Source organism: Salmo salar, chromosome ssa23 (assembly GCF_905237065.1).
Source record: "Salmo salar chromosome ssa23, Ssal_v3.1, whole genome shotgun sequence".
Lineage (NCBI taxonomy): Eukaryota > Metazoa > Chordata > Actinopteri > Salmoniformes > Salmonidae > Salmo > Salmo salar.
Window position 1 is genome coordinate 12,257,537 of NC_059464.1, and position 27,179 is coordinate 12,284,715.

Here is a 27,179-nt window from a genome sequence, read left to right on the forward strand (position 1 = left end):
TCACAGCTAGGATTATATGTAGCAGTGCCTAAGCAAACATAGCTGTATTCGTTGCAGTTGGAACTGTACTTTATATATCCGGACAGGGGGATAATGTGACAAACAAACTGGTGTAATGACAATTAACTAGATGTGAACGTAGTGTGTGTGTGTGTGTGTGTGTGTGTGTGTGTGTGTGTGTGTGTGTGTGTGTGTGTTTACTGTATGTGTGTTTGTGCGTGCGTGCATGTGTGTGTATATGAAGATACCAGAATTTTGCAACCCTACTTTGCAGGCCTTTTTCTGGCCACTGTATTAGGGTAAAGCTAGGCATCAAAATAAGGCCTTATGAGACATGTAATGTATTGTCATAAATAGTTTGTCATTTGTTTTTTCCAAAAATCTTTACAGGTAAAATGTAAAATAAGTTAATATTCAGTCATCATTCATTTCAAATTCTAAATAATAAATCCAAACAATAAGCAATCAATTCAAATTAGGCAAACCAAATGGTCATCCAATCAAACAAAAGCAAAAACAAAAGCAGTCAATCAAACACAAAATAATCGGGAGAATCAGTCCATCAGTCAATCAGCACATCACTCAGTCCACAATGTTTATTTGTGTTGGAGGAGGGGAAGGGGTGGAGTCTGAGCTGGCAGTTGCTGGATGAAGGGGACATTTGTGGTTGGCCGGTGCTGTGTCCAGGGTTGGTGCTGGTGTTGGGGCTGGGACTGGAAGTTGTGTTGGTGCTGATGGAGTTAAATGAGTGAAAAAGGAAAATGGTTGCAAAAGCCAGAGCCAATTTGTGTCTGCAGGAAGGAGTTGTGACAGAGAGTTTTACATTTTGTATAGATATGTGATATACATTTAAAAATAAATTCCAAATATAGTTTACATATTTCTTGTCCTCATGATAGAATAATCCCCAACCCTATATCCTAGACACCCACACACTAAGAAGGAGTCCTTATCTGTTTTATAGGCCTACTGCAAGTAGCCTATATGCAGGCAAGACAGAAAGATAAACACGATCAGAGACCCACTAAAGCAGCACTGCCCACTCAAGTGTCTGAGCCTGCCTGGCAGGGTTTGTCCTATAAAGCCAAAGCCCCCAGATGGGTGAGCATAATATCGCTCAAAGCTACTAATGAGAACCTTGATCACCTCGTACCTAGCCGGTGGGGATTCTGGTGGAGTACCCCCACCCAGGTAGTGGCAGTGCTGGCAACACTACAGTAGCTGCAGTAACCCTTGGGGATGAGGTCACACTCGAACAACTAGAGAGGGGGCAAATTATTGCGGCCCTGGTGTCACAAAATCATAGAATGGTCTGACTGCACTGAGGTGCTTGGAAAAATGGTCACAACGGGGGACCAGTGTGAGTGTTTGTCGGGGGAAAGGGGTGTGTCCGAGTTCCATAAGCTAGGACTAGACATTGGTTAACCAAATCTCCCATTTCTTGCTCAATTTGGCATGCCTTCTCAAACAGCTACAATGGTATACGCATTCACACATCAAGTCTCCTCTTGAGTTGGGCTTGGGGTTGGAACAACTGTTGAACATCTGAGCTTGTGGTTGTTTGTGGGGGAGGGGTGGAGAGAGTGCGTATGTATCCCACATATGTTGCTATGGGGTAATGATCTTAGGGACAGGGTAGGATGAATCACAATAATTGTTTTTGCAAAATAATAATTGCTTGCCGAAAATGTAATTTTTTGTAATGTCAGTCCTTGTAATGTCAGTCCTGGTAACAATCCTTCATAGGAAGGGCCTACATTATTACACATACTATTCGTTAATTGTGGAAACAAATTAAGATATGCAATCATTTTTTACATAATATATATATCATTTTTATAAGTACATACAGCATAATCGAGGTGTGGGCATTGGAAATGCTTTTGGCTGTTGATCTGCTTCTTTTCTCTACGTTGCATAGTGTGCTCTTTTCAAAGGATGGGTCCCAGTCTCTGGGGGCCCCTGGTATCCAGGTGGGCAGGGGTGGTCTGCCAGTCAATGGGACAACAACCCAACTTGGGATGGGGGGAGGTTTTAGCGGGTAGTGGAGAAGAATTGGAGGTTTACTCAGTCGCAGTGAAAATATAGCTATAGGGACACTCAATCATCATGGTACTTTTTAATGATAAGTTTACAGACATATATTATGATAAATGGAATTGAAACTTGTATTTCATTATGGCAAATGGTGAAATTAGTATAATCAGTTATAATTGTAATGGCTTAGCAGATAATAAGAAAACACAATCAGTATTTACCTGGCTAAAAGAGAAGGAATATAGTATCTACTCCAACGGGCAAAGAAACTCAAAAGGGGTGATGATATTAGTTAACGATAATTTTATCCGAATGTGTAAGTGTACTACATCACTTATTGGATGACAAGAAAAGACAACTTTTACATTACCATGTAGTTTACCAATAAAATGGTCTGACTGTCACAATTGTCGTAGTGATGAGACCAAAACGCGGCAGGGAAATGTATACTCATCTTCTTTATTATAAGGAAAGAAGGCAAACCCAAAATAAACACGTATACAAAAAAGAAACACACCGACAATAAACAGTTCTGTAAGGCTTGACACTATACACGGAACAATCTCCCACAAATGACAAACACAAACACACCCTAATATATGGGACTCTCAATCAAAGGCAAATAGACAACACCTGCCTTCAACTGAGAGTCCCAACCCCAATTAACCAAACATAGAAACAGACACACTAGACTAACCATAGAATACATGAAAATCAAACAGTGCCCAAAAACCCCGGAATACTTAAATCAAATGCCCCTTCAACAAACACACCACCCCGAACCACATAAAACGAATACCCTCTGCCACGTCCTGACCAAACTACAATGACAATTAACCCTTATACTGGCCAGGACGTGACACTGACGGTGAAGTGGACTTAATTTATTTCTTTAGGATATAAATACCTATTATCTCACTACAATACATTTGAATAGAAAGTTACCAAAAATAGATAACATCTTGACCATGGAAAGGAAAATACCTGTATGTTTGTGGAAAAATCACCCTGATTAACTCTTTAGCCATATACTAGTTTACCTAGTTGCTTATGGCCCTGCCTACACCTAACAACTTGTTTTTTAAATTATATGACAGCTGTGCATTGCAGGTTGCAAAATAGTTGGGAAGAGATTTTCATTGTACCAATTCTATGACACATGGTTTATGAACTGAAAAATAAAATGACGCTGGATTGAAAGCTTGGAGTTTTTCAATTTAAATTATTATACAAAATTATTCAAACAAATATAATGTCAAATATATCCATATATATATACATGCGACCAAAAATAAACTACATATGGGCAGTACCAAAACAAGTGATCTAATGATTCCGTCCCTTCGAATAAAAAATCTGCAGAGCTGGGATGGTTGTATCCTCTGATTTTTTATTCGAAGGGACGGAATCATTAGATCACTTGTTTTGGTACTGCCCATATGTAGTTTATTTTTGGTCGCATGTTCAGGAATGGTTGAAGAATTGTAACATTTACTTGGAGCTAAGTCTGCAAATAGCACTGCTGGGTGATTTGGAAAGTCATAGTCAATCGAGAAATAATATAATAATACTCTTAGCAAAAAAAATATATAGATACTATAGATACTATGAGAATATACATTTTTTGAACTTTTGTGAAACATCACAACAGAATTGAACAATATATGGGGGAAAAAAATCGAACAAAAAACAAGATAATTGATGTAAATATTACTGTAAATAAAATGTATACAGTATGTATAAGCCTGAAGCAGAAGCCTAAGTAGTGTTGTCAATTAATTCACTCCAATCAGAGAGGGATGATAGGGTTGGGAAAAAAATAAAGAAGGAAATACATAAAAAATATATGCAATTCCAGTCAAAAGTTGGGACACACCTACTCATTCATATTTTTATTATACATTGTAGAATAATAGTGAAGACATCAAAACTATGAAATAAAAAATATGGAATCATGTAGTAACAAAAAGTGTTAAACAAATCCAAATATATTTTTGATTTTAGAATTTTCAAAGTAGCCACCCTTTGCCTTGATGACAGCTTTGCATACTCTTGTCATTCTCTCAACCAGCTTCACCTGGAATGCTTTTCCAAAAGTCTTGAAGGAGTTCCCACATATGCTGAGCACTTATTGGCTGCTTTTCCTTCACTCTGCAGTCCAACTCATCTCAAACCATCTCAATTGGGTTGAGATCGGGTGATTGTGGAGGCCAGGTCATCTAATGCAGCAATCCATCACTCTCCTTCTTGGTCAAATAGCCCTTACACAGCCTGGAGGTGTGTTGGGTCATTGTCCTGTTGAAAAAAAATTATAGTCCCACTAAGCGCAAACCATATAGGACCAAACCATATCGCTGCAGAATGCTGTAGTAGCCATGCCGGTTAAGTGTGCCTTGAATTCTAAATAAATCACTGACAGTGTCACCAGCAAAGCACCCCCAGACCATCGTACTTCCTCCTCCATGCTTCACGGTGGGAACCACACATGCGGAGATCATCTGTTCACTTACATGGCGGTTGGAACCATAAATCTCAAATTTGGACTCATCAGACCAAAGGACCCATTTCCACCGGTCTAATGTCCATTGCTCGTGTTTCTTGGCCCAAGCAAGTCTATTTTTCTGATTGGTGTCCTTTAGAAGTGTTTTTTTTGCAGCAATTCGACCATGAAGGCCTGATTCATGCAGTCTCCTCTGAACAGTTGATGTTGAGATGTGTCTGTTACTTGAACTCTGTGAAGCATTTACTTGGGATGCAATTTCTGAGGCTGGTGACTCTAATGAACTTGTCCTCTGCAGCAGAGATAACTCTGGGTTTTCCTTTCCTGTGGCGGTCCTCATGAGAGCCAGTTTCATCATAGCGCTTGATGGTTTTTGCGACTGCACTTGAAGAAACTTTAAAAGTTCTAGAAATGTTCGATATTGACTGACCTTCATGTCTTAAAGTAATGATGGACTGTCGTTTCTCTTTGCTTATTTGAGCTGTTCTTGCCATAATATGGACTTGGTCTTTTACCAAATAGGTCTATTTTCTGTAAACCACCCCTACCTTGTCACAACACAACTGATTGGCTCAAACGCGTTAAGAAGAAAATAAATTCCACAAATTAACTTTTAGCAAGGCACACCTGTTAATTGAAAAGCATTTTAGGTGACTACCTCATGAAGCTGGTTGAGAGAATGCCAAGAGTGTGCAAAGCTGTCAACAAGGCCAAGGGTGGCTATAAAGAATCTCAAATCTAAAATATATTTTGATTTGTTTAACACATTTTTGGTTACTACATGATTCCATATGTGTTATTTCATAGTTTTGATGTCTTCACTATTATTCTACAATGTAGAAAATTGTACAAATTAAGAAAAACCCTGGAATGTTAGGTGTTTCCAAACTTTTTATTGGTACTGTATGTGACAATATGCTTCGCATATTCTACAGTGGTGTCATGGCGAGTGTAGTGAGCTATGCCATTGTGTGCTTTAAAGGGAATTTATCCAAGGAGGACTTAAACAAGCTTGACAAAATCATCAAGAAAGCCTGTGCTACAATTGTCTGCAGCCTGGAGTTAATGCAGGACATGTTCATAAAAAGGCTGCAAGCAAACACACATGATCTGTTCTCTCTGTCTCTCTCTCTCTCTCTGTGTCTCTGTCTCTATCTTTTCTGTCTTGTCTTTCTGTCTTCAGGCTGGAAGCACAGACAGGCCAGTGATGTCACAGATTCCCCATGGTTCCATAGTCCAGGTTGGAGCGGAGCCCAGACGTTCCAAAACTCTCTGATCTTCAGGCCCAACCTCTTTCCCTCCCAGGTACACACACACACAACACCTCAACTTACCGACCTCCCAGTTAAACACACCACCCCCTACTGGTTACACACCTGTTATACACCATTATACACCTTGGTCATGATTATGCGGTTAGTAAAAACACCTGTCTATGTCCATGGTTAATCTATGTTGAATTCCATTTAAACATCAGTAGTTCATGTTTGTGTTGGTGTGAAGCAGAAGAACTGTGGTGGTCAGGCTGTTTTGTCTGAATTGCTGAGATTCCTGGTCTGTGTCCCAAATGGCACCCTATTCCACATAAAGTGCGCTATTTTAACCAGCAGGCCCTGGGAAAAGTAGTGTACTATAATGGGAATAAGGTGCCATTTGGGATGCAACTCTCACACCTATTCTCATGGCAGGACAGCATGAATAGCAAGAACAGCCACACACACATATCACAGTCTGCCCGGCATGTGTGTGTGTTCACAGCGTGGCCGTCTCTACAGGATGGACAGTGTGGACTATAAAGGACAGACTCCAGTGACGGGGAGCTGTGACATAGTCCCACCCACACCAGCATTTCCTGTTTCTCCTCCAACGCCCTATGGTAAGAGACAGTGAATAAAAAAATAAGATGTGTGTGTGTTCTTCTATCATATCTGATCAGACATCTTCTCTCTTCCCCAGTGAAAAGTTTTCCAGCCATCTCTTACCTGAGGCATAGCAAGGGACAGTGGGAGATGAGCAGAACATCACAAGGTACATTTATACTCTGTTACTATGTGTGTTTGTGTGTGTGTATTTGAATGCTTTTTGTGTGTGTCTATGTGTGAGCGGAGAGAGAGAGAGAGAGAGAGAGAGAGAGAGAGAGAGAGAGAGAGAGAGAGAGAGAGAGAGAGAGAGAGAGAGAGAGAGAGAGAGAGAGAGAGAGAGAGAGAGAGAGAGAGAGAGAGAGAGAGAGAGAGAGAGAGAGAGAGAGAGAGAGAGAGAGAGAGAGAGAGAGAGAGAGAGAGAGAGAGAGAGAGAGAGAGAGAGAGAGAGAGAGAGAGAGAGAGAGAGAGAGAGAGAGAGAGAGAGAGAGAGAGAGAGAGATGTTCCTGCTTGGTTGGAAAGAACACCCAGCGTGAACCCAAACCTTTGAGCTGTGATTAGTGCTGGACAAGGTTCAGAGGCAGGGTGGAATCCTTAAGTGGTACGCATAAGCCATTATACTTTCACTATTATGCCCCCACTTTGCCCTCTGAACCTGGCCTCTCCACTGCTGATGTGCACATGGTTGCATTTTGTAATACCGAATGATGGGCATGAGGGATTTGTCTAGGGTCACTAACCTGTGGGGCGGCAGGTAGCCTAGCGGTTAAGAGCGTTGGGTCAGTACACAAAAGGTTGCTGGTTTGACTCCCCGGGCCGACTAGGTGAACAATCTGTAGATGTGCCCTTGAGCTAGGCACGTAACCCTAATTGTTCCTGTAAGTCGGTCTGGATAAGAGTTTCTGCTAAATGACTCAAATGTGACTGTAGATAGGGGTTTTGTGAGATGCATTGGTGTTAATTGTCCTGTTTAGGATATTTTAGTCTGGGACAAACCGGAGGTAACGGGGAAATAAAGACATCATTCTCATTCTATCCCATTGACAGAAGCCAGTTCAGCTGATACTGTAAATAATGATATAATTAGCCCACTGTACAGAGATGAAGTGACTTCTGTTGGCAGGATGCCCACATACAAAAAAACTACAGTTGAGTGGCCACACAACTACAACATCATTAAGTTTGCCGACGGCACAACGGTGGTGGGCCTGATCACTGACAACAATTAGACATCCTGTAGGGAGGAGGTCAGAGACCTGGCATTGTGGTACCAGGACAACAACCTCTCCCTCAATGTTGGTAAGACTAAGGAGCTGATCTTGCACCACAGGAAACAGAGGGCCGAGCACGGCTGTAGTGGAGCGGTTCGACATTTTGAAGGTCCTTCACTAAGGATCCATCACATCCAAACACATCAACACAATTGTGAAGATGGCACAACAAAGCCTCTTCCCCCTCAGCAGGCTGAAAAGACAAAAAAAGTTAAACAGCTGCACCATCGAGTGCATCTTGACTGGCTACATAACTGCTTGGTATGACAACTGCTTGGTATGACAACTGCTTGGCATCTGACCGCAAGGCGCTACAGAGTATAGTACGTACAGCCCAGTACATCACTGGGACCGAGCTCCCTGCCATCCAGGACCTCTATACCAGGCGGTGTCAGAGGATGGACCAAAAAATTGTCAAAGACTCCAGCCACCCAATCCACAGACTGTTCTCTCTGCACACACACACACACACACACACACACACACACACACACACACACACACACACACACACACACACACACACACACACACACACACACACACACACACACACACACACACCACATATGCTGCTGCTAGTCAGTTTAACCCTACCTATATGTACAGTACAGTACGTAGCTACCTCAATGACCTCGTACCCCTGCACATCGACTCGATACTTGTACTCCCTGTCTATAGCCATGTTATTTTCTGCTCCCTATATACAGCCTTGTTATTATACTCTTCATTTGTATTCATTATTCATAGAACCCTTAGCTGGACCCCCTCCATAGCCATAAAAGTAAATATGCGACCCCTGACCTTCAAGAATGCCTTTTGATTGGAGGAAACAGATTGCAGAGGCTCTGTAGAAGACAATGCAGAGTGGTCAGTGAGAGGAAGGGGAAGGCAGGGGGCCTACCCTATATAGACAGAGGGAATACTCTCTCTCTCTCTCTCTCTCTCTCTCTCCCCCTCTATAAAATGCATACTTAAGCAGTGTCACAACAAGTCAGTAGCGAACAAAGAACTATTTTCCAATAAGGAATGGAGTGGAGTGGAGTAGAGTGCAGTGTAGCATAGGAATGGGAAATGGTTAGTCTTTGTGTTCTGTTCCAGTTCCTAAATGACTTCACTCACGACCACAGAAGTTTAACCAGAGCACACACTGCTGCCTTACAACAGAGTAAATAGACAGAGAGATGGAATATAGAGGAGAGAGTGAGTGAAAGGGGACAGAGGGGCAGTGAGAGAGTAAAAGTGGGAGAAGAGGGAGAGAACAGACAGTTCTCTCATTTTAATTACTCCCTTATTTGTGCCGGGAGGCAGACAAACATTCTTCAGCCCCATGGAAAAGACCAGCTGAGCCAGGAGAGACAGAAAGGAAAAGAGTGATAGAGGATTCAGTAAAAAGAAAAAGAGAAAAGTTCCGAGTTTTAGAAAGAGAAAGCAGCAGAGGAGAGAGGGGAGAGAGAGGAGTGAGAGCAAGAGAGAGGAGATCTGTTTAGCTGACAGAGCTGTGGAAGTGGCAGTGTGCAGCTCCAGTTTCCTCCAGATAGACACAGTGGGATAGTCCTCTGAACGTCTCTCCATCATGACTGCTTCTCTCGGTATGTACTGTTACTGGACACATAGCTTGTGTGTGTGTGTGTGTGTGTGTGTGTGTGTGTGTGTGTGTGTGTGTGTGTGTGTGTGTGTGTGTGTGTGTGTGTGTGTGTGTGTGTGTGTGTGTGTGTGTGTGTGTGTGTGTATTTGTTTTTATTATGGATCCCTGTTAGCTGCCAAGGCAGCAGCTTCACCTCCTGGGGTCTGGCAAAATTAAGGCAGTTAATTTAAGGCAGAGCTGTGGCAGTGTGCAGCTCCAGTTTCCTCCAGATAGACACAGTGGGATAGTCCTCTGAACGTCTCTCCATCATGACTGCTTCTCTCGGTATGTACTGTTACTGGACACATAGCTTGTGCGTGTGGGCGTGTGTGTGTGTTATTTGTTTTTATTATGGATCCCTGTTAGCTGCCAAGGCAGCAGCTTCACCTCCTGGGGTCTGGCAAAATTAAGGCAGTTATATACAATAAAAAAACATTATATTACAATTCACAACAGATTTCACAATACGCGAAGTGTGTGCCCTCAGGCAACTACTCTACTACCACATACACTACATGACAAAAAGTATGTGGACACCTGCTCATCGAACACTTCATTCCAAAATCATGGGCATTAATATGGGTTTGGTGCACCCTTTGCTGCTATAACAGCCTCCATTCTTCTGTGAAGGCTTTCCACTATATGTTGGAACATTGCAGCGGGGACTTCTACCATTCAGCAACAAGAGCATTAGTGAGGTCGGGCACTGATGTTGGGCGATTAGGCCTGGCTCGCAGTCAACGTTCCAGTTCATCCCAAAGGTTTTCGAAGGGGTTGAGGTCAGGGCTCTGTGCAGGCCAGTCAAGTTCTTCCACACTGATCTTGACAAACCATTTTTGTATGGACCTTTCTTTGTGCACGGGGGCATTGTCATGCTGAAACAGGAAAGGGCCTTCCCCAAACTGTTGCCACAAAGACTCTCTCCAGATATACTGTCCCCATCCATACAGCCAGCTGGGTTCTCGGTACATCACGCAGACAGGAATAAACTCTCCTGGAAAAAGCAAGGTGGTAGTGTATGTTTCATGATTAACTACTCATGGTTTGATTCTATTAACGTACAAGTCATTTTGTTCACCCAACCTAGAATACCTCATAATCAAATGCCTACCGTATAACTTATAGTAGTAGTCACAGTTACATATATTGCCCCTCAAGCCGATACCATGACAGTCCTCAAGGAACTACACTGGACTTTGTGCAAACTGGAAAACACATATCCTGAGGCCGCATTTATTGAAGCTGGGGATTTTAACAAAGCAAATTTGAGGAAAACGCTACTGAAGTTCAACCAACACATTGACTGTAGTTCTTGAGCTGCTAAAATGCTCAACCACTGTTACTCCCTCTTCCAGGATGCCTACAAGGCCCTCCCCCGCCCTCCCTTTGGCAAATCAAATCCCGACTCTGATAGGCAGAATCTCAAACAGGAAGTACCCGTGCTAAGATCTATTCAATGCTGGTCTGACCAATCGGAATCCAAGCTTCAAGATTATTTCGATCACGCGGACTGGGATATGTTCCGGGTAGCCTCTAAGAATAACATGGACGTATACACAGACACAGTGACTGAGTTCATCAGGAAGTGTATAGGAGATGGTGTTCCCGCTGTGAATATTAAAACCTACCCAAACCAGAAACCGCGGATAGATGGCAGCATTTGTGCAAAACTGAAAGCTCGAACAACAGCATTTAACCATGGCAAGGTGACTGGGATTATGGATGAATACAAACAGTGTAGTTATTCCTCCGTAAGGCAATCAAACAGGCAAACCATCAGTACAGAGACAAAGGGGAGTCGCAATTCAGTGGCTCAGACACGAGACGTATGTGGCAGGGTCTACAGACATCCACAGATTACAAAGGGAAAACCAGCCATGTCGTGAACACTGATGTCTTCCTCCCAGACAAGCTAAACACCTTCTTTTCACGCTTTGAGGATAACACAGTGCCCCTAACGCAGCTCGCTCACAAGGACAGTGGGCTCTCGTTCTCCGTGGCTGACGTGAGTAAGACATTTAAGCGTCACCTCTATCTCTACCTTACCTGACACCCTAGACACACTTCAACTTGCTTACCGACCCAATAGATCCACAGACGATGCATTCGCCATTGCACTGCACAGTGGCCTATCCCATCTGGACAAGAGGAATACCTATGTAAGAATGCTGTTCATTGACTATCGCTCAGCCTTCAACAGCAGAGTACACTTCAAGCTCATCATTAAGCTCGGGGCCCTGGGTCTGAAACCCGCCCTGTGCAACTGGGTCCTGGACTTTCTGACGGGCTGCCTCAGGTGGTGACGGTAGGAAACAACACCTCTACTTAGTTTATTCTCAACACAGGGGCCCCACAAGGGTGCGTGCTCAACCCCCTCCTGTACTCCCAGTTCACCCATGACTGCGTGGCCTTGCACGCCTCCAACTCAATCATCAAATTTGCAGACGACTCAATAGTAGTAGGCCTGATTACCAACAATGACAAGACAGCCTACAGTGAGGAGGTGAGGGCCCTGGGGGAGTGGTGCCATGAAAATAAACTCAACGTCAACTAAACAAAGGAGCTGACTGTGGACAGCAGAGGGAGCATGCCCCTATCCACATTGATGGGTGTCACGAGATCCCTCTGGGTTCTCTATGGTGTATAGGTCAGAGCGTGACTCAGGGGGTGTTTTAGTCATTATATTTCTATGTTGGTGTTTTAGTATGGTTCCCAATTAGAGGCAGCTGTTTCTCGTTGTCTCTAATTGGGGATCATACTTAAGTTGTCATTTGTTCCCACCTGCTTTATGGGATATTGTTTTGTGTGAGCGCATTCAGCACCACGTAGTTCACGTTCGTTGTATGTTTATTGTTTTTTGTTTAAGTTTTCACTGCAAATAAAGATGTGGAACTCAACACACGCTGCTCCTTGGTCCATCCATTATCACGACCGTGACAATGGGGCCGCAGTGGAGAAGATAAAAAGCTTCAAGTTTCTCGGCGTACACGTCATTGTCAGTCTGAAATGGTCCACCCACACAGATAGCGGGTAAAAATGTGCAACAGCGCCTCTTCAAACTCAGGAGGCTGAAGAAATATGGCTTGGCCCCTAAGACCCCCATAAACTTTTACAGATGCACAATTGAGAGCATCCTATTGGGCTGTATCGCCGCCTGGTATGGTACCTGCACCGCCCGCAACCATAGGGCTCTCCAGAGGGTGGTGCAGTCTGCACAATGCATCACCGGGGGCACAATGTCTGCCCTCCAGGACACCTACAGCACCCGATGTCACAGGAAGGCCAAAAAGATAATCAAGGACATGAACCACCCGAGCCACTGCCTGTTCCCTCTTCTACCATCCAGAATGCGAGGTCAGTACAGGTGCATCAAAGCTGGGACAGAGAAACTGAAAAACATCTTCTATCTCAAGGCCATCAGACTGTTAAACAGCCATGACTAACATAGAGAGGATGCTGCCAACATACAGACTCAAATCTCTGGCCACTTTAATAAATACACTTAATAAAGGTATCACTAGTCACTTTAAATAACGGCACTTTAATAATGTTTACATATCCTACATTACTCATCTCACATGTATATACTGTATTCTATACCATCTACTGCATCTTGCCTATGCCGCACGGCCATCCCTCATCCATATATTTATATGTACATATTCTTATTCATCCGTTTACATTTGTGTGTATAAGGTAGTTGTTGTGAATTTGTTAGATTACTTGTTAGATATTATTGCATTGTCGGAACTAGAAGCACAAGCATTTCGCTACACTCGCATTAAAATCTGCTAACCATGTGTATGTGACCAATCAAATTTGATTTGATTTGGATGTCAAGAAGCTTGGCCCCAGTGATGCACTGGGCCGTACGCACTAAAAATCGAATCAAATACATTTGTATTTGTCACGTCCTGGCCAGTATAAGGGTTAATTGTTATTGTAGTTTGGTCAGGACATGGCAGAGGATATTTGTTTTATGTGGTCCGGGGTGGTGTTTTGGTAAAAGGGTGTTTGATTTAGTATTTCCGGGTTTTTGTTTTATGGTCTATGTTTATGTATTTCTATGTGTAGTCTAGTAAGTGTGTTTCTATGTAGAGTTAATTGGGGTGGACTTCCAATTGAAGGCAGCTGTGTGGTGTTGCCTTTGATTGGAAGTCCTATATTAGTTGGGTGTGTTTGTCTGTGTGGTTGTGGGAGATTGTTCTGTGTTTAGCCTTGTGCCTTGCCAGACTGTCTGTATATCGTTCGTTCACTTGTTTTGTTATTTTGGTGTTCATTTTGGAAAGTTAATAAACGTCAAGATGAGCGTACACATACCTGCTGCGTTTTGGTCCTCCATTACCGACGAAAACCGTGACAGTATTTGTCACATGCGCCGAATACAACAGGTGTAGACCTTTCAGTGAAATGCTTACTTACAAGGCCTTAACCAACAATGCAGTTAAAATTTTTAAAAATACCTATAAAAATAAGAATAATAAATAAAAGTAACAAATAATTAAATAGCAGCAGTAAAATACCAATAGCGAAACATAAGTTATTACAATTTTTAATGTTCCGTTGGTAGTTTAATCTTGCTCGTAGGTTATCGATTTTATTATTCAATGAGTGCACATTGGCCAATAGAACGGATGGCAGTGGGGGTATACTTACTCGCCTACGAATTCTCAGAAGGCAGCCCGACCTCCGCCCCTTTTTCTCTTCACGCAAATTACGGGGATTTGGGCCTGGTCCCGGGAAAGCAGTATATCCTTCACGTCGGACTCGTCGGCGGTCATGAGAGACGGTAGCAGCAACATTATGTACAAAATAGGTGATAAAATAAGTTACAAACAACGCAAAAAACTCCGTAGCGACGTTCAGTCAGATGCCAAGCAGTTGCCATACCAGGCGGTGGTGCAACCGGTCAGGATGGTCTCGGTGGTGCAGTCATACAACTTTTTGAGGATCTGCTGACCCATGCAAAATCTTTTCAGTCTCCTGAGAGGGAAAAGGTGCTGTCGTGCCCTCTTTTCAACTGTCTTGGAGTTTTTGGACCATGATATTTCGTTGGATATGTGGACACCAAGGAACTTCAAACTCTCGACCCGCTCCACTTCAGCCCTGTCAATGTTAATGGGGGCCTGTTCAGCCTTCCTTTTCCTATAGTCCATGATTAGCTCCTCTGTCTTGCTCACATTGAGGGAGAGGTTGTTTTCCTGGCACCACACTGCCAGGTCTCTGACCTCCTCCCAAACTTAGTGATTGCCACACAGTCGTGGGTGAACATTGAGTACAGGAGAGGACTAAGCACGCACTCCTGAAGGGAACCAGTGTTGAGGATCACCGTTGCAGATGTGTTGTTGCCTACCCTTACCACCAGGGGGCGGCCCGTCAGGAAGTCCAGGATCCAGTTGCAGAGGGAGGTGTTTAGTCCCAGGGTCCTTAGCTTAGTGATGAGCTTTGTCGGTACTGTGGTGTTGAACGCTGAGCTGCGTTCTCACATAGGTGTTCCTTTTGTCCAGGTGTGAAAGGGCAGTGTGGAGGGGAGTTGAGATTGCTTCATCCGTGGATCTGTTGAGGCGGTATGCAAATTGAAGTGGGTCTAGGGTTTCCGGGTTGACGGGGTTGATGTGAGCCATGACCAAACTTTTAAACACTTCATGGCTACCAACGTGAGTACTACGGGTTGGTAGATATTTAGTCAGGTTACCTTCGCTTTCTTGGGCACAGGGACTATGGTGGTCTGCTTGAAACATGTAGGTATTACAGACTCAGTCAGGGAGAGGTTGAAAATGTTTGTGATGACACTTGCCAGTTGGTCCACGCATGCTTTGAGCACACGTCCTGGTAATCCATCTGGCCCCACGGCTTTGTGAATGTTGACCTGTTTAATGTGATTAGCATGACGTTGTAAGTAACAAAAAAAAATCCCAAGACATAGACATATTTTATATGGGCAGAAAGCTTAAATTCTTGTTAAAGAACACCCTCTCTGTGCTGTTGGACAGGTAACTCTCGATCCACAACATAGCAGGGAATGTAAAGTCCTAACACAAGTTTTTCCAGCAGCAGATTGTGATCAAAAATGTCAAAAGCTACACTGAAGTCTAACAAAACTGCTCCAATAATCTTTTTATTATCAATTTCTCTCAGCTAGTCATCAGTCATTTGTGCAAGTATTGTCCGTTCATGTTGAATACCCTTCCCTATAAGCGTACAGAAAATCTGTTGTTAATTTGTTTACTGTAAAAGAGCTTTACTAAGGGTCGGTAACAACCTGATTGGTCGGCTGTTTGAGCCAGTAAAGAGTGTTGGCTATTCTTAGGTAGCAGGAATGAGTTTTGTTTCCGTCCAGGAACACACTTTCCTCTAGGCTTAGATTAAAGAGATAATAGGAGTGGCAATATCGTCCGCTATCATCCATAGTAATTTCCCATCCAATTTGTCAGACCTAGATGGCTTATCATTGTTGATAGACAACAACAATTTGTTCATCTTTTCCACACTCCTTTTATGGAATTCAAAATTACAATGCTTGTCTTTCATAATTTGGTCAGTTATGCATGGAGGTGAAGGTACATCATTTGTTGTTGGCATGTCATGCCTAAATTTACTAATCTTGCCAATGAAAAAATCATTAAATTAGTTGGCAATAGCAGTGGGTTTTGTGATGAATGAGGCATGTGATTCAATGAATGATGGAGTCGAGTTTGTCTTTTTTGCCCAAAACTTCATTTAATGTGCTCCAAAGCTTTTTACTATCATGCTTTATAGAATTTATATTGGTTTCATAGTATAGTTTCTTCTGTACGGGTGGGTGTTGCTATGGTGACCAGTGAGCTGAGATAAGGTGGGGCTTTAGTTAGAAAAGACTTATAGATGACCTGGAGCCAGTGGGTTTGGCAACAGATATGTAGTGAGGGTCAGCCAACAAGAGCATACAGGTCGCAGTGGTGGGTAGTATATGGGGCTTTGGTGACAAAACAGATGGCACTGTGATAGACTACATCCAGTTAGCTGAGTTCAGTGTTGGGGCTATTTTGTAAATGACATCGCCAAAGTCAAGGATCGGTAGGATAGTCAGTTTTACGAAGGTATGTTTGGCGGAATGATTGAAGGAGGCTTTGTTGCGAAATAGGACGCCGATTCTAGATTTAATTTTGGATTGGAGATGCTTAAAATGTGAGTCTGGAAGGAGAGTTTACAGTCTAACCAGGCACCTAGGTATTTGTAGTTGTCCACTGTCACGTCCTGGCCAGTATAAGGTTAATTGTTTTTGTAGTTTGGTCAGGACGTGGCAGAGGGTATTTGTTTTATGTGGTTCGGGGTGTTGTGTTTGTGTAAAGGGTGTTTGATTTAGTATTTCCGGGTTTTGGTTTATGTTTAGTTAATTCTATGGTTAGTCTAGTGTGTGTGTTTCTATGTTTGGTTGATTGGGGTTGGGACTCTCAGTTGAAGGCAGGTGTTGTTTATCTGCCTTTGATTGAGAGTCCCATATATTAGGGTGTGTTTGTATGTGTTATTTGTGGGTGATTGTTCTGTGTTGAGCTTTGCTTTGCCAGACTGTTTGTTAGTTGTTCGTTTTTCGGTTTTGTTATTTTGTATGTTCATTTTTGAAGATAATTAAAAATCAAGATGAGCATTCACGTACCTGCTGCGTTTTGGTCCTCATTCACCGACGACAACCGTGACAGAATCACCCACCACTCAAGGACCAAGCAGCAGAAGAAGGAGCAGAGGGAATTCGAGTTGGACTGGCGGGAGAAATGGACCTGGGAGGAAGTTCTGGACGGGGCCGGACCTTGGCACCAGGCTGGGGATTATCGACGCCCGCAGTGGGAAATTGAGGCAGCCAAGGCGGAGAGGCGGTGGTACGAGGCCAAGTACGCGCTGAAGGAGAAGCACGAGAGGCACCCCCAAGAAAAATTTTGGGGGGGGGGACACGGGTAGTTTGGCTAGGCGTAAGAAGAGCCGGAAGCCAGCTACCCGTGGTTATATGGAGGAGCGTATGGGGTGGAGAGCGCTATGTTTCGCTGAGGAGCGCACTATCTCACCCATACGCACGCACAGTCCGGTGCGCGTTATTCCAGCCCCTCGCAGGTGCCGTGCTAGAGCGGGCATCCAGCCTGGTAGGAGGATGCCTGCGCAGCGCATCTGGTCGCCGGTACGCCTCCGAGGACCAGGCTACCCAACTCCCGCTCACGCACGGCTACCATCAGGCCCCTGCACAGCCCAGTCTGCCCTGTACGGGCACCCCGCTCGTACAGGGCTACTAGTTCCATCCAGCCAAGACGGGTTGTGCAGGAGGTAAGATCGAGACCGACTGTGCGCCTCCATAGCCCTGGGTTTCCAGCTCCTGTCTCTCGTGCGGACCCGGAAGTGCGTCAACCCAGTCCGACTCGTCCTGTTCCCGCTCCCCGCACTAGCCTGGAGGTGCGTGTACATAATCTGGTAAGCCCAGTACCAGCACCACGCACCAGGCTACAAGTGCGTCAACCCAGCCTCGCCAGTCAACAGTCTTCATCAGAGCTGCCCGCCAGTCAACAGTCATCATCAGATCTGCCCGCCAGTCAACAGTCATCGTCAGAGCTGCCCGCCAGTCAACAGTCATCGTCAGAGCTGCCCGCCAGTCAACAGTCATCGTCAGAGCTGCCCACCAGTCAACAATCATCGTCAGAGCTGCCCGCCAGTCAACAGTCATCGTCAGAGCTGCCCGCCAGTCAACAGTCATCGTCAGAGCGGTCAGACTGCGCTGAACTGCCGGAGTGGCCAGACTGCGCTGAACTGCCGGAGTGGCCAGACTGCCCTGAACTGCCGGAGTGGCCAGACTGCCCTGAACTGCCGGAGTGGCCAGACTGCCCTGAACTGCCGGAGTGGCCAGACTGCCCTGAACTGCCGGAGTGGCCAGACTGCCCTGAACTGCCGGAGTGGCCAGACTGCCCTGAACTGCCGGAGTGGCCAGACTGCCCTGAACTGCCGGAGTGGCCAGACTGCCCTGAACTGCCGGAGTGGCCAGACTGCCCAGACTGTCCCGAATTGCCAGACTGCCCAGACTGTCCCAAATTGCCAGACTGCCCAGACTGTCCCAAATTGCCAGACTGCCCAGACTGTCCCGAATTGCCAGACTGCCCAGACTGTCCCGAATTGCCAGACTGCCCAGACTGTCCTGAATTGCCAGACTGCCCAGACTCTCCCGAATTGCCAGACTGCCCCGACTGCCCCCCGGCGATGCCAGACTGGCCCGACTGCCCCTCGGCGATGCCAGAGTGGCCCGACAGCCTGGAACGGCCGGAACCAGAGCCACCTCCAGAAATAGGTGGGTTGGGGAGGGGGGGTGTAGCACAGTGCCGTCGTTGACGGCAGCCACCCTCCCTTCCCTCCCTTTAGAAAAGGGGATTTTTTTTTTTGGTGTTGCTTGGGGTTATTTTTTAAGGTGCTTCTGGGGTAGCACCTTTAAGGGGGGGTACTGTCACGTCCTGGCCAGTATAAGGTTAATTGTTTTTGTAGTTTGGTCAGGACGTGGCAGAGGGTATTTGTTTTATGTGGTTCGGGGTGTTGTGTTTGTGTAAAGGGTGTTTGATTTAGTATTTCCGGGTTTTGGTTTATGTTTAGTTAATTCTATGGTTAGTCTAGTGTGTGTGTTTCTATGTTTGGTTGATTGGGGTTGGGACTCTCAGTTGAAGGCAGGTGTTGTCTATCTGCCTTTGATTGAGAGTCCCATATATTAGGGTGTGTTTGTATGTGTTATTTGTGGGTGATTGTTCTGTGTTGAGCTTTGCTTTGCCAGACTGTTTGTTAGTTGTTCGTTTTTCGGTTTTGTTATTTTGTATGTTCATTTTTGAAGATAATTAAAAATCAAGATGAGCATTCACGTACCTGCTGCGTTTTGGTCCTCATTCACCGACGACAACCGTGACATCCACATATGTCACGTCGTGACCAGCAGGTGGAGTAGGTGTACAAGTGTTGGTCAGGGCGTGGCAGAAGAAGTTGGGTTTTCTTTGTTCTGTCTAGGTTGGGTGTTTCTATGTAGAGGTAATTGGGGTGGACTTCCAATTGAAGGCAGCTGTGTGGTGTTGCCTTTGATTGGAAGTCCTATATTAGTTGGGTGTGTTTGTCTGTGTGTTGGTGGGGAATTGTTGTGTGCACTGCTTTTTTGGTTTAGCCTGCTGCACTGTCATCTCGTGAGTACTGTTCATGGTTTTGTTTTTGGTTTTCCAGTGGATACTTTACTTGTTTTGTTGATTAAAGAAACATGAGTGTCCACAATCCCGCTGCGCCTTGGTCCTCTTCTCTACATGACAACTCCTGTGACAACATATTCTAGGTCAGAACCGTCCAGAGTAGTGATGCTAGTCGTGCAAGAGGGTGTGGGCAGCAATCGGTTGAAGAGCACGCACATAGTTTTACTAGCATTTAAAAGCAGTTGGAGGCCACGGAAGGAGCGTTGTATGGCGCACAGTGTCCAAAGAAGGGCCAGATGTATACAGAATGGTGTCGTCTGCGTAGAGGTGGATCAGAGAATCACCAGCAGCTAGAGCAACATTATTGATATATACAGAGAAAAGAGTTTGCCCGAGAATTGAACCCCGTGGCACCCCCATAGAGACTGTCAGAGGTCCGGACAATAGACCCTCCGATTTGACACACTGAACTCTATCTGAGAGGTAGTTGGTGAACCAGACGAGGCAGTCATTTGAGAAGCCAAAGCTATTGAGTCTGCCGATAAGAATGCGGTGATTGACAGAGTCGAAAGCCTTGGCCAGGTCGATGAAGACAGCTGCACAGTACGTTCTTTTATCGATGACGGTTATGATATTGTTTAGGACCTTGAGCGGGGCTGAAGTGCACCCATGAACAGCTCAGAAACCAGATTGCATAGTGGAGAAGGTACGGTGGGATTCTAAATGGTCGGTGATCTGTTTATTAACTTGGCTTTCAAAGATTTTAGAAAGGCAGGGCAGGATGGATATAGGTCTATAACAGTTTGGGTCTAGGGTGTCTTCCCCTTTGAAGAGGGGGATGACCACGGCAGCTTTCCAATCTTTGGGGATCTCAGACGATACTAAAGAGAGGTTGAATAGGCTAGTAATAGGGGTTGCAACAATTTTGGCTGATCATTTTAGAAAGAGAGGGTCCAGATTGTCTAGCCCAGCTGATTTGTAGGGATCCAGATTTTGCAGTTCTTTCAGAACATCAGCTGTCTGGATTTGGGTGAAGGAGAAGCGGGGGAGGGGAGTTTAGGAAAGTTACTGGAGGTGGCTGAGATGTTGGCCAGGGTAGGGGAGCCAGGTGGAAAGCATGGCCAGCCGTGGAAAAATGCTTATTGAAATGATCGATTATCATTTATTTATCGGTGAGGACAGTGTTGCTGTCCTCAGTGCAGTGGGCAGCTGGGAGGAGGTGCTCTTATTCTCCATGGACTTTACAGTGTCCCAAAACGTTTTGGAATTAGTGCTACAGGAAGCAAATTTCTGTTTGAAAAAGCTAGCCTTAGCTTTCCTAACTGACTGAGTGTATTGGTTCCTGACTACCCTGAAAAGTTGCATATTGCGGGGGCTGTTTGATGCTAACGTAGAATGCCACAGGATGTTTTCGTGCTGGTCAAGGGCAGTCAAGTGTGGGGTGAACCAAGGGCTATATCTGTTCTTAGTTCTAAATTTTTTGAATGGGGCACGTTTATTTAATATGTAGAGGAAAGCACTTTTGAAGAGCAACCAGGCATCCTCTATTGACGGGATGAGGTCAATATCCTTCCAGGATACCTGGGGCAGGTCGATTAGAAAGGCCTGCTCGCTGAAGTGTTTTAGGGAGCGTTTGATAGTGATGAGGGGTGGTCGTTTGACCGCGGACACAGTACGCACACAGGCAATGAGGCAGTGATCGCTGAGATCCTGGTTGAAGACAGCAGAGGTGTATTTAGAGGGCAAGTTGGTCAGGATGATATGTAAGAGTGTGCCCATGGTTACGGATTTAGGGTTGTACCTGGTAGGTTCCTTGATGATGTGTGTGAGATTGAGGGCATCTAGCTTAGAATGTAGGACGGCCGGGGTGTTAAGCATGTCCCAGTTTAGGTCACCTAACAGTATGATCTCTGAAGATAGATATGGGTGAACAATTCACATATGGTGTCCAGGGTACAACTGGGGGCTGAGGGGGGTCTATAATAAGCGGCAACAGTGAGAGACTTGTTTCTGGAAAGGTGGATTTTTAAAAGTAGAATCTCTAATTGTTTGGGCACAGACCTGGATAATATGACAAAACTCTGCAGGCTATCTCTGCAGTAGATTGCAACTCCACCCCCTTGGCAGTTCTATCTTGTCAGAAAATGTTTTTGTTAGGGATGGACATCTCAGGATTTTTGGTCGCCTTCCTAAGCCAGGATTCAGACACGGCTAGGACATCCGGGTTGGCGGAGTGTGCTAAAGCAGTGAATAAAATAAACTTAGGGAGGAGGCTTCTAATGTTAACATGCATGAAACCAATGCTTTTATGTTACAAAAGTCAACAAATGAGAGCGCCTAGGGAATGGGAGTGATGCTGGGGGCTGCAGGGCCTGGGTTAACCTCTACATCACCAGAGGAACAAAAGAGGAGTAGGCTAAGAGTATGGGTAAAGGCTAAAATAACTGGTTGTCTAGTGAGTTCGGAATAGAGAGTAAAAGGAGCAGGTTTCGGGGCGCGGAAGAATAGATTCAAGGCATAATGTACAGACAAGGGTATGGTAGGATGTGAGTACAGTGGAGGTAAGCCTAGGCATTGAGTGACGATGAGAGAGGTTTTGTCTCTAGAGGCACCATTTAAGCCAGGTGCGGTCACCGCATGTGTGGGGGATGGAACATAAGAGCTAGCTAAGGCATATTAAGTAGGACTGGAGGCTCTACAGTGAAATAAGAGAAAAATGACTTACCAAAACAGCAATAGACAAGGCATATTGACATTAGAGAGAGGCATATGTAGCCGAGTGATCATAGGGTCCAGTGAGTAGCTAGGTGAGCTGGAGGCATGGCGATTCAGACAGCTAGCAGGCCGGGGCTAGAAGTAGGCTAGCAGATGGGCCTCAGGGGGACATCGCAACAGGAGAGTCTGTTGAAACCCCCTCGGACGGTTACGTCGGCAGACCAGTTGTGATGGATCGGCGGGGCTGCGTGTCGGCGGCAAAGGGTCTAGGCCAATTGGCAGAAGAGGTATTAAAGCCCAGGAATTATCTGATGGAATTCTTCGGCTAGCCAGGATAAGGGCCTAGCTCGAGGCTAGCTCCAGGTTAACTGGTGCTTGCTTTGGGACAGAAACCCCCTCGGACGGTTACGTCGGTAGACCATTCATGATGGATCGGCTTGGCTCCGTGTCGGCAGCAAGGGTCCAGGCAGATTGGCAAAAGAGTTAATTGAAGCCCAGGGATTGCTTGATGGAATCTCTTCGGCTAGCCGGGAGATGGGCCTAGTTCAAGGCTAGCTCCAGGCTAACTACTAGTTAGTTGCTAGTTAGCTGGCTAGCTGCTGAAGGGGGTTCCAGTTCAAAAGTGTAAAAATAGCAGATCCATACCACATTGGGTGAGGCGGGTTGGACGAGAGTATGTTCAGTCCGTAGATGGAAAATGAGATAAAAAAACGAATACAAATATATACGAAGAAAAACAATATATACAAGGGATGGGACAAGACAATCAAAACAGACATCACCACTGCTACGCTATCTTGGAAGAGGGTGTAGTGGTTTCTTTGCAGCAATTCGACCATGAAGGCCTGATTCACGCATTCTCCTGAACAGTTGATGTTGAGATGTGTCTGTTACTTGAACTCTGTGAAGAATTTATTCGGGCTGCAATTTCTGAAGCTGGTAACCCTAATGAACATACGCTGCACAGAGGTAACTCTGGATCTTCCTTTCCTGTGGCAGTCCTCATGAGAGCCAGTTTCATCATAGCGCTTGATGATTTTTGCGACTGCACTTGAAAAAAACTTTCAAAGTTCTTCAAATTTTTCGGATTGACTGACCTTCATGTCTTAAAGTAATGATGGACTGTTTTTTCTCTTTGCTTATTTGAGCTATTCTTGCTATTAATGTTCATATGCATTAAGAAGGAAAGAAATTCCACAAATACTTTTTTTAACAAGGCACACCTGTTAATTGAAATGCATTCAAGGTGACTGGTGTGGCAGGTAGCCTTGCAGGTAGGAGTGTTGTGCCAGTAACCGAAGGTTTGTTGGATCGAATCTCTGACCCAACCTGACAAGGTAAAAATCTGTCCTTCTGCCCCTGAGCAAGGAAGTTAACCCACTGTTCCCCGGGCACCGATGATGTGGATGTCGATTAAGGTAGCCCCCCGCACCTCTCTGAAGAATCGCAAATATACAGTATATTTTAATTTGTTTAACACATTTTTTGGTTACTACATGATTCCATATGTGTTATTTCATAGTTTTGATGTCTTCACTATTATTCTACAATGTAGAACATAGTAAAAATAAAGAAAAACCCTGGAATGAGTAGGTGTGTCCAAACTTTTGACTGGTATTGTATGTTTGAGCTGATAGTGCAGGGTGAGCTGCACACAGACTTCCTACTGGGCCAAACCACCTCAGTGCCAACAGTATATCTCAGGTGTGTGTGTGTGTGTGTGTGTGTGTGTGTGCATGCATGCATGCAGGCACATACTCTTCAGTCTGCCCATAACTCTCTCTGGTCTCTCCCATTCCAGTGAGTAGGTAAAGCTTTCTGGCCAAATAAAACAGAGAGGGGGACAGGGGAAGCTGATTTAAAACACAGCAGAGAAGAGGATAGGGGGAGTTGATTTAAAGAGACGCACCTGCTAGTTTGTCTTCTGTGCAGGTGAATGCTTTAGAGTCTAGCTAGCCCCTGAGAGGTCCAGAGAGGAACAATGGGGGCGGAGGTGCTATAGGAGGTAGTGTGCACTATTAATTTTGATGAATAACTTCCAGATAGGATGAGAATAATAAGGTGTTTCCAGATAGAATCCTTGTGGAAAGGGTTCTAAATGGAACCCAAAAGGGCTCTTGGTGATGTGAATTATTGGTTACTTGCAGTTGGCGATATGATTGGTTGTTGAAACCAGAATTTTTTTGACACCATTGTCAGGGGGAGCTATCCGGGCTCTGCAATGCTGCATCTCTCTCTCGCTCTCTCTCTCTCTCTCTCTCTCTCTCTCTCTCTCTCTCTGATCCAGTGAATATCTGTCAGACTGGGCCTCTCAGTGTGTGTGTGTGTGTAGGGGAGCGAGCGAGAGCACATTCCTGTGGTCAATAGGGAGTTTGTGGATGCCAGGGCCTTCGTTCCTGCGTAGTGTGAGTGTATGTTTGAGAGAGGGAGAGAGAGACAGCGAGAGAGAGGTATGTGTGAATGTTTGCTTGCTTTTTAGCATGCGTGTGTGTATGTATGCTTGCCTGAATATGTGTGTATGCGTGCAGGAATGTGTATACATACGGTGTGTGTGTGTGTGTGTGTGTGTGTGTGTGTGTGTGTGTGTGTGTTTGTGGTTCGGCAAGAATCATGCCCATGTTTCGTTGCCATCTGGAAGTGGTACTACATGGTTCTGTCCTAACTGAGGAGTCTTTGTCCTCTTGAATACACCAATGGTAACATCTTACTATCTTACCTAGCTTAAATAAGTACCGCCTTGTAACCAATATTACAGACGGCGGGTTCATGGAAGGGAGTGGTTTACAGGCCCCCAGTGTCTGGTCTGGAGATTGAAGTCACAAGCTCTGCTGGAAAAAGTTCTGGTCTGCCCTAGAAAGCCTATGTACAACAATATTTTTGGACGTTTGGGCTCTAAAATGTGTTTAGTATGATCAAGTTCAATCCCCACAGTGAATTCTTTTAAAGTTTACTACAAATAAACATATTTAATTAAATAGTGATCTATTCTGACTACTATGTTGGTCGTTTGTCTGTCCAGCAGGCTAGGATCGGAGGTTCCCTGTTGACTCTCTTAGGCAGGTGTCACGACTTCCGCCGAAGTCGGCTCCTCTCCTTGTTCGGGCGGCGTTCGGTGGTCGACGTCACCGGCTTTCTAGCCATTGCTGCTCCATTTTTTATGTATCCATTTGTTTTGTCTTGTTCCCTGCAAACCTGGTTTTCATTCCCCAATCAATCTACATGTATTTATTCTTCTGTTCCCCATCATGTCTTTGTGTAGGATTGTTTGTGTTACGTGTTTGTTGTTGACGCGCCAGACTGTTTTTTTTTTTTTCCGTGGTATTTCACAAAGACGTTTATTGTTAAACATAATTCTTGTGACTGTTATGCGCGTTTTGCACTTTTGCCTCAATAAAGTGTGCACCTGTTCACAAATCTCTGCTCTCCTGCACCTGACTTTGCTACCAGTACGCACACACCTGACAGAATCCTACACCTACCATGGAGTCAGCAGGAGCAGGTACCCCGGTCAGAGGAGTCGAGGAACACATCCAGGAACACATGGCAATGCTACATCATCTCGGTGCCATGATGGATCACGTTGTCCAGACCATGGACCACTGGGAGAGACAGGAAGTCTCTCCAGCGCCTCGACCAGCGCAACCGGGGTTACCTCTACTCGTCCCGTCCGGATCCAGCTCCAGTGGGATGCATCTCTATGATGGGACAGGTGCACAGTGCCAGGGGTTCCTTTTACAACTGGACCTATACCTGGCCACCGTTCACCCAGCTCCCTCAGGAAGGGAGAGAGTATCCGCCCTCATCTCATGCCTCTCGGGGAGAGCTCTGGAGTGGGCATACACCGTGTGGGGAGAGGAAGACGCGGCGTTGGACCACTTCGAGGAGTTCACCCGCCGCTTCTGGGCCGACTCTTCCATTTGAGGCAGGGGACGATTTTGCGCTGGAGTTTAGGACCTTGGCCGCCGGAGCAGGCTGGAACGACAGGGCCCTCATCGACCACTATCGATGCAGCCTACGTGAAGACGTCCGATGGGAGTTGGCCTGCAAGGATGCCACCATCACCTTTGACCAACTGGTGGATCTGTCCATCCAGTTGGATAACCTGCTGGTCATCCGTGGATGTCCTGAGGGGGCTCTGTCGGTTCTATCTCCCAGCACTCCCGCTCCGGTGCCCATGGAGTTGGGAGGGGCTGCGCGTAGGGAGGCTGGAGGAGGGGCCTTCATGTGCACCATCTGTGGCCGCAGAGGGCATACTGCCGGTCGGTGCCGGCAGACCTTTCCCGGTGGATAGACCTTTCCCGGTTCATGCTCTGGATAGTCGACCATTAGGGTCCAGGCTAATCAGGGAAGCCACCATCTCCCTGGCTATGGAGACGCAAGGGGGTCACGAGGAGAGAATAAGTCTCTTTCTCATTGACTCTCCTGCGTTTCCCATGGTACTAGGCCTTCCTTGGTTGGCTCGTCATAACCCCACCATTTCCTGGCAACAGAGGGCTCTCACGTGGTGGTCGCGAGAGTGCTCGGGGAGGTGTGTAGGGGTTTCCGTTGGTGCTACCACGGTGGAAAGTCCAGACCAGCATTCCCCCAGAATATGCCGATTTGGCTCTCGCCTTCTGTAAAAAGAAGGCGACTCAATTACCACCCCATCGACGGGGGGATTTTTCGATAAATCTCCTGGTAGACGCTGCACTTCCCAGGAGTCACATGTATCCCCTGTCGCAAGCGGAGACAGTGGCTATGGAGACATATGTCTCTGAATCCCTGCGTCAGGGGTACATTCGGTCCTCCACTCACCCGCCTCCTCGAGTTTCTTTTTTATGAAGAAGAAGGATGGAATTCTGCGCCCGTGCATTGACTATAGAGGTCTCAATCAAATCACGGTGAGGTACAGTTACCCGCTACCTCTTATCGCCACGGCGATTGAGTCAATGCACGGGGCGCGCTTCTTCACTAAACTGGATCTCAGGAGTGTGTACAATCTGGCGCGTATCCGGGAGGGA

The 27,179-nt window shown here is 45.6% G+C and overlaps 1 protein-coding gene across 1 annotated transcript in view; it reads left to right on the forward strand.

Moving 5' to 3' along the window:
• LOC106584067 (tensin-3) overlaps positions 1-27,179 on the forward strand; it is an 82,451-nt gene that overhangs the window by 24,879 nt on the left and 30,393 nt on the right. Inside the window, exons 3-5 of the mRNA XM_045706329.1 lie at positions 5,721-5,842; positions 6,296-6,413; positions 6,494-6,565. Coding sequence (XP_045562285.1) covers positions 5,721-5,842; positions 6,296-6,413; positions 6,494-6,565 — 312 coding nt within the window. The remainder of the gene's footprint in view (positions 1-5,720; positions 5,843-6,295; positions 6,414-6,493; positions 6,566-27,179) is intronic.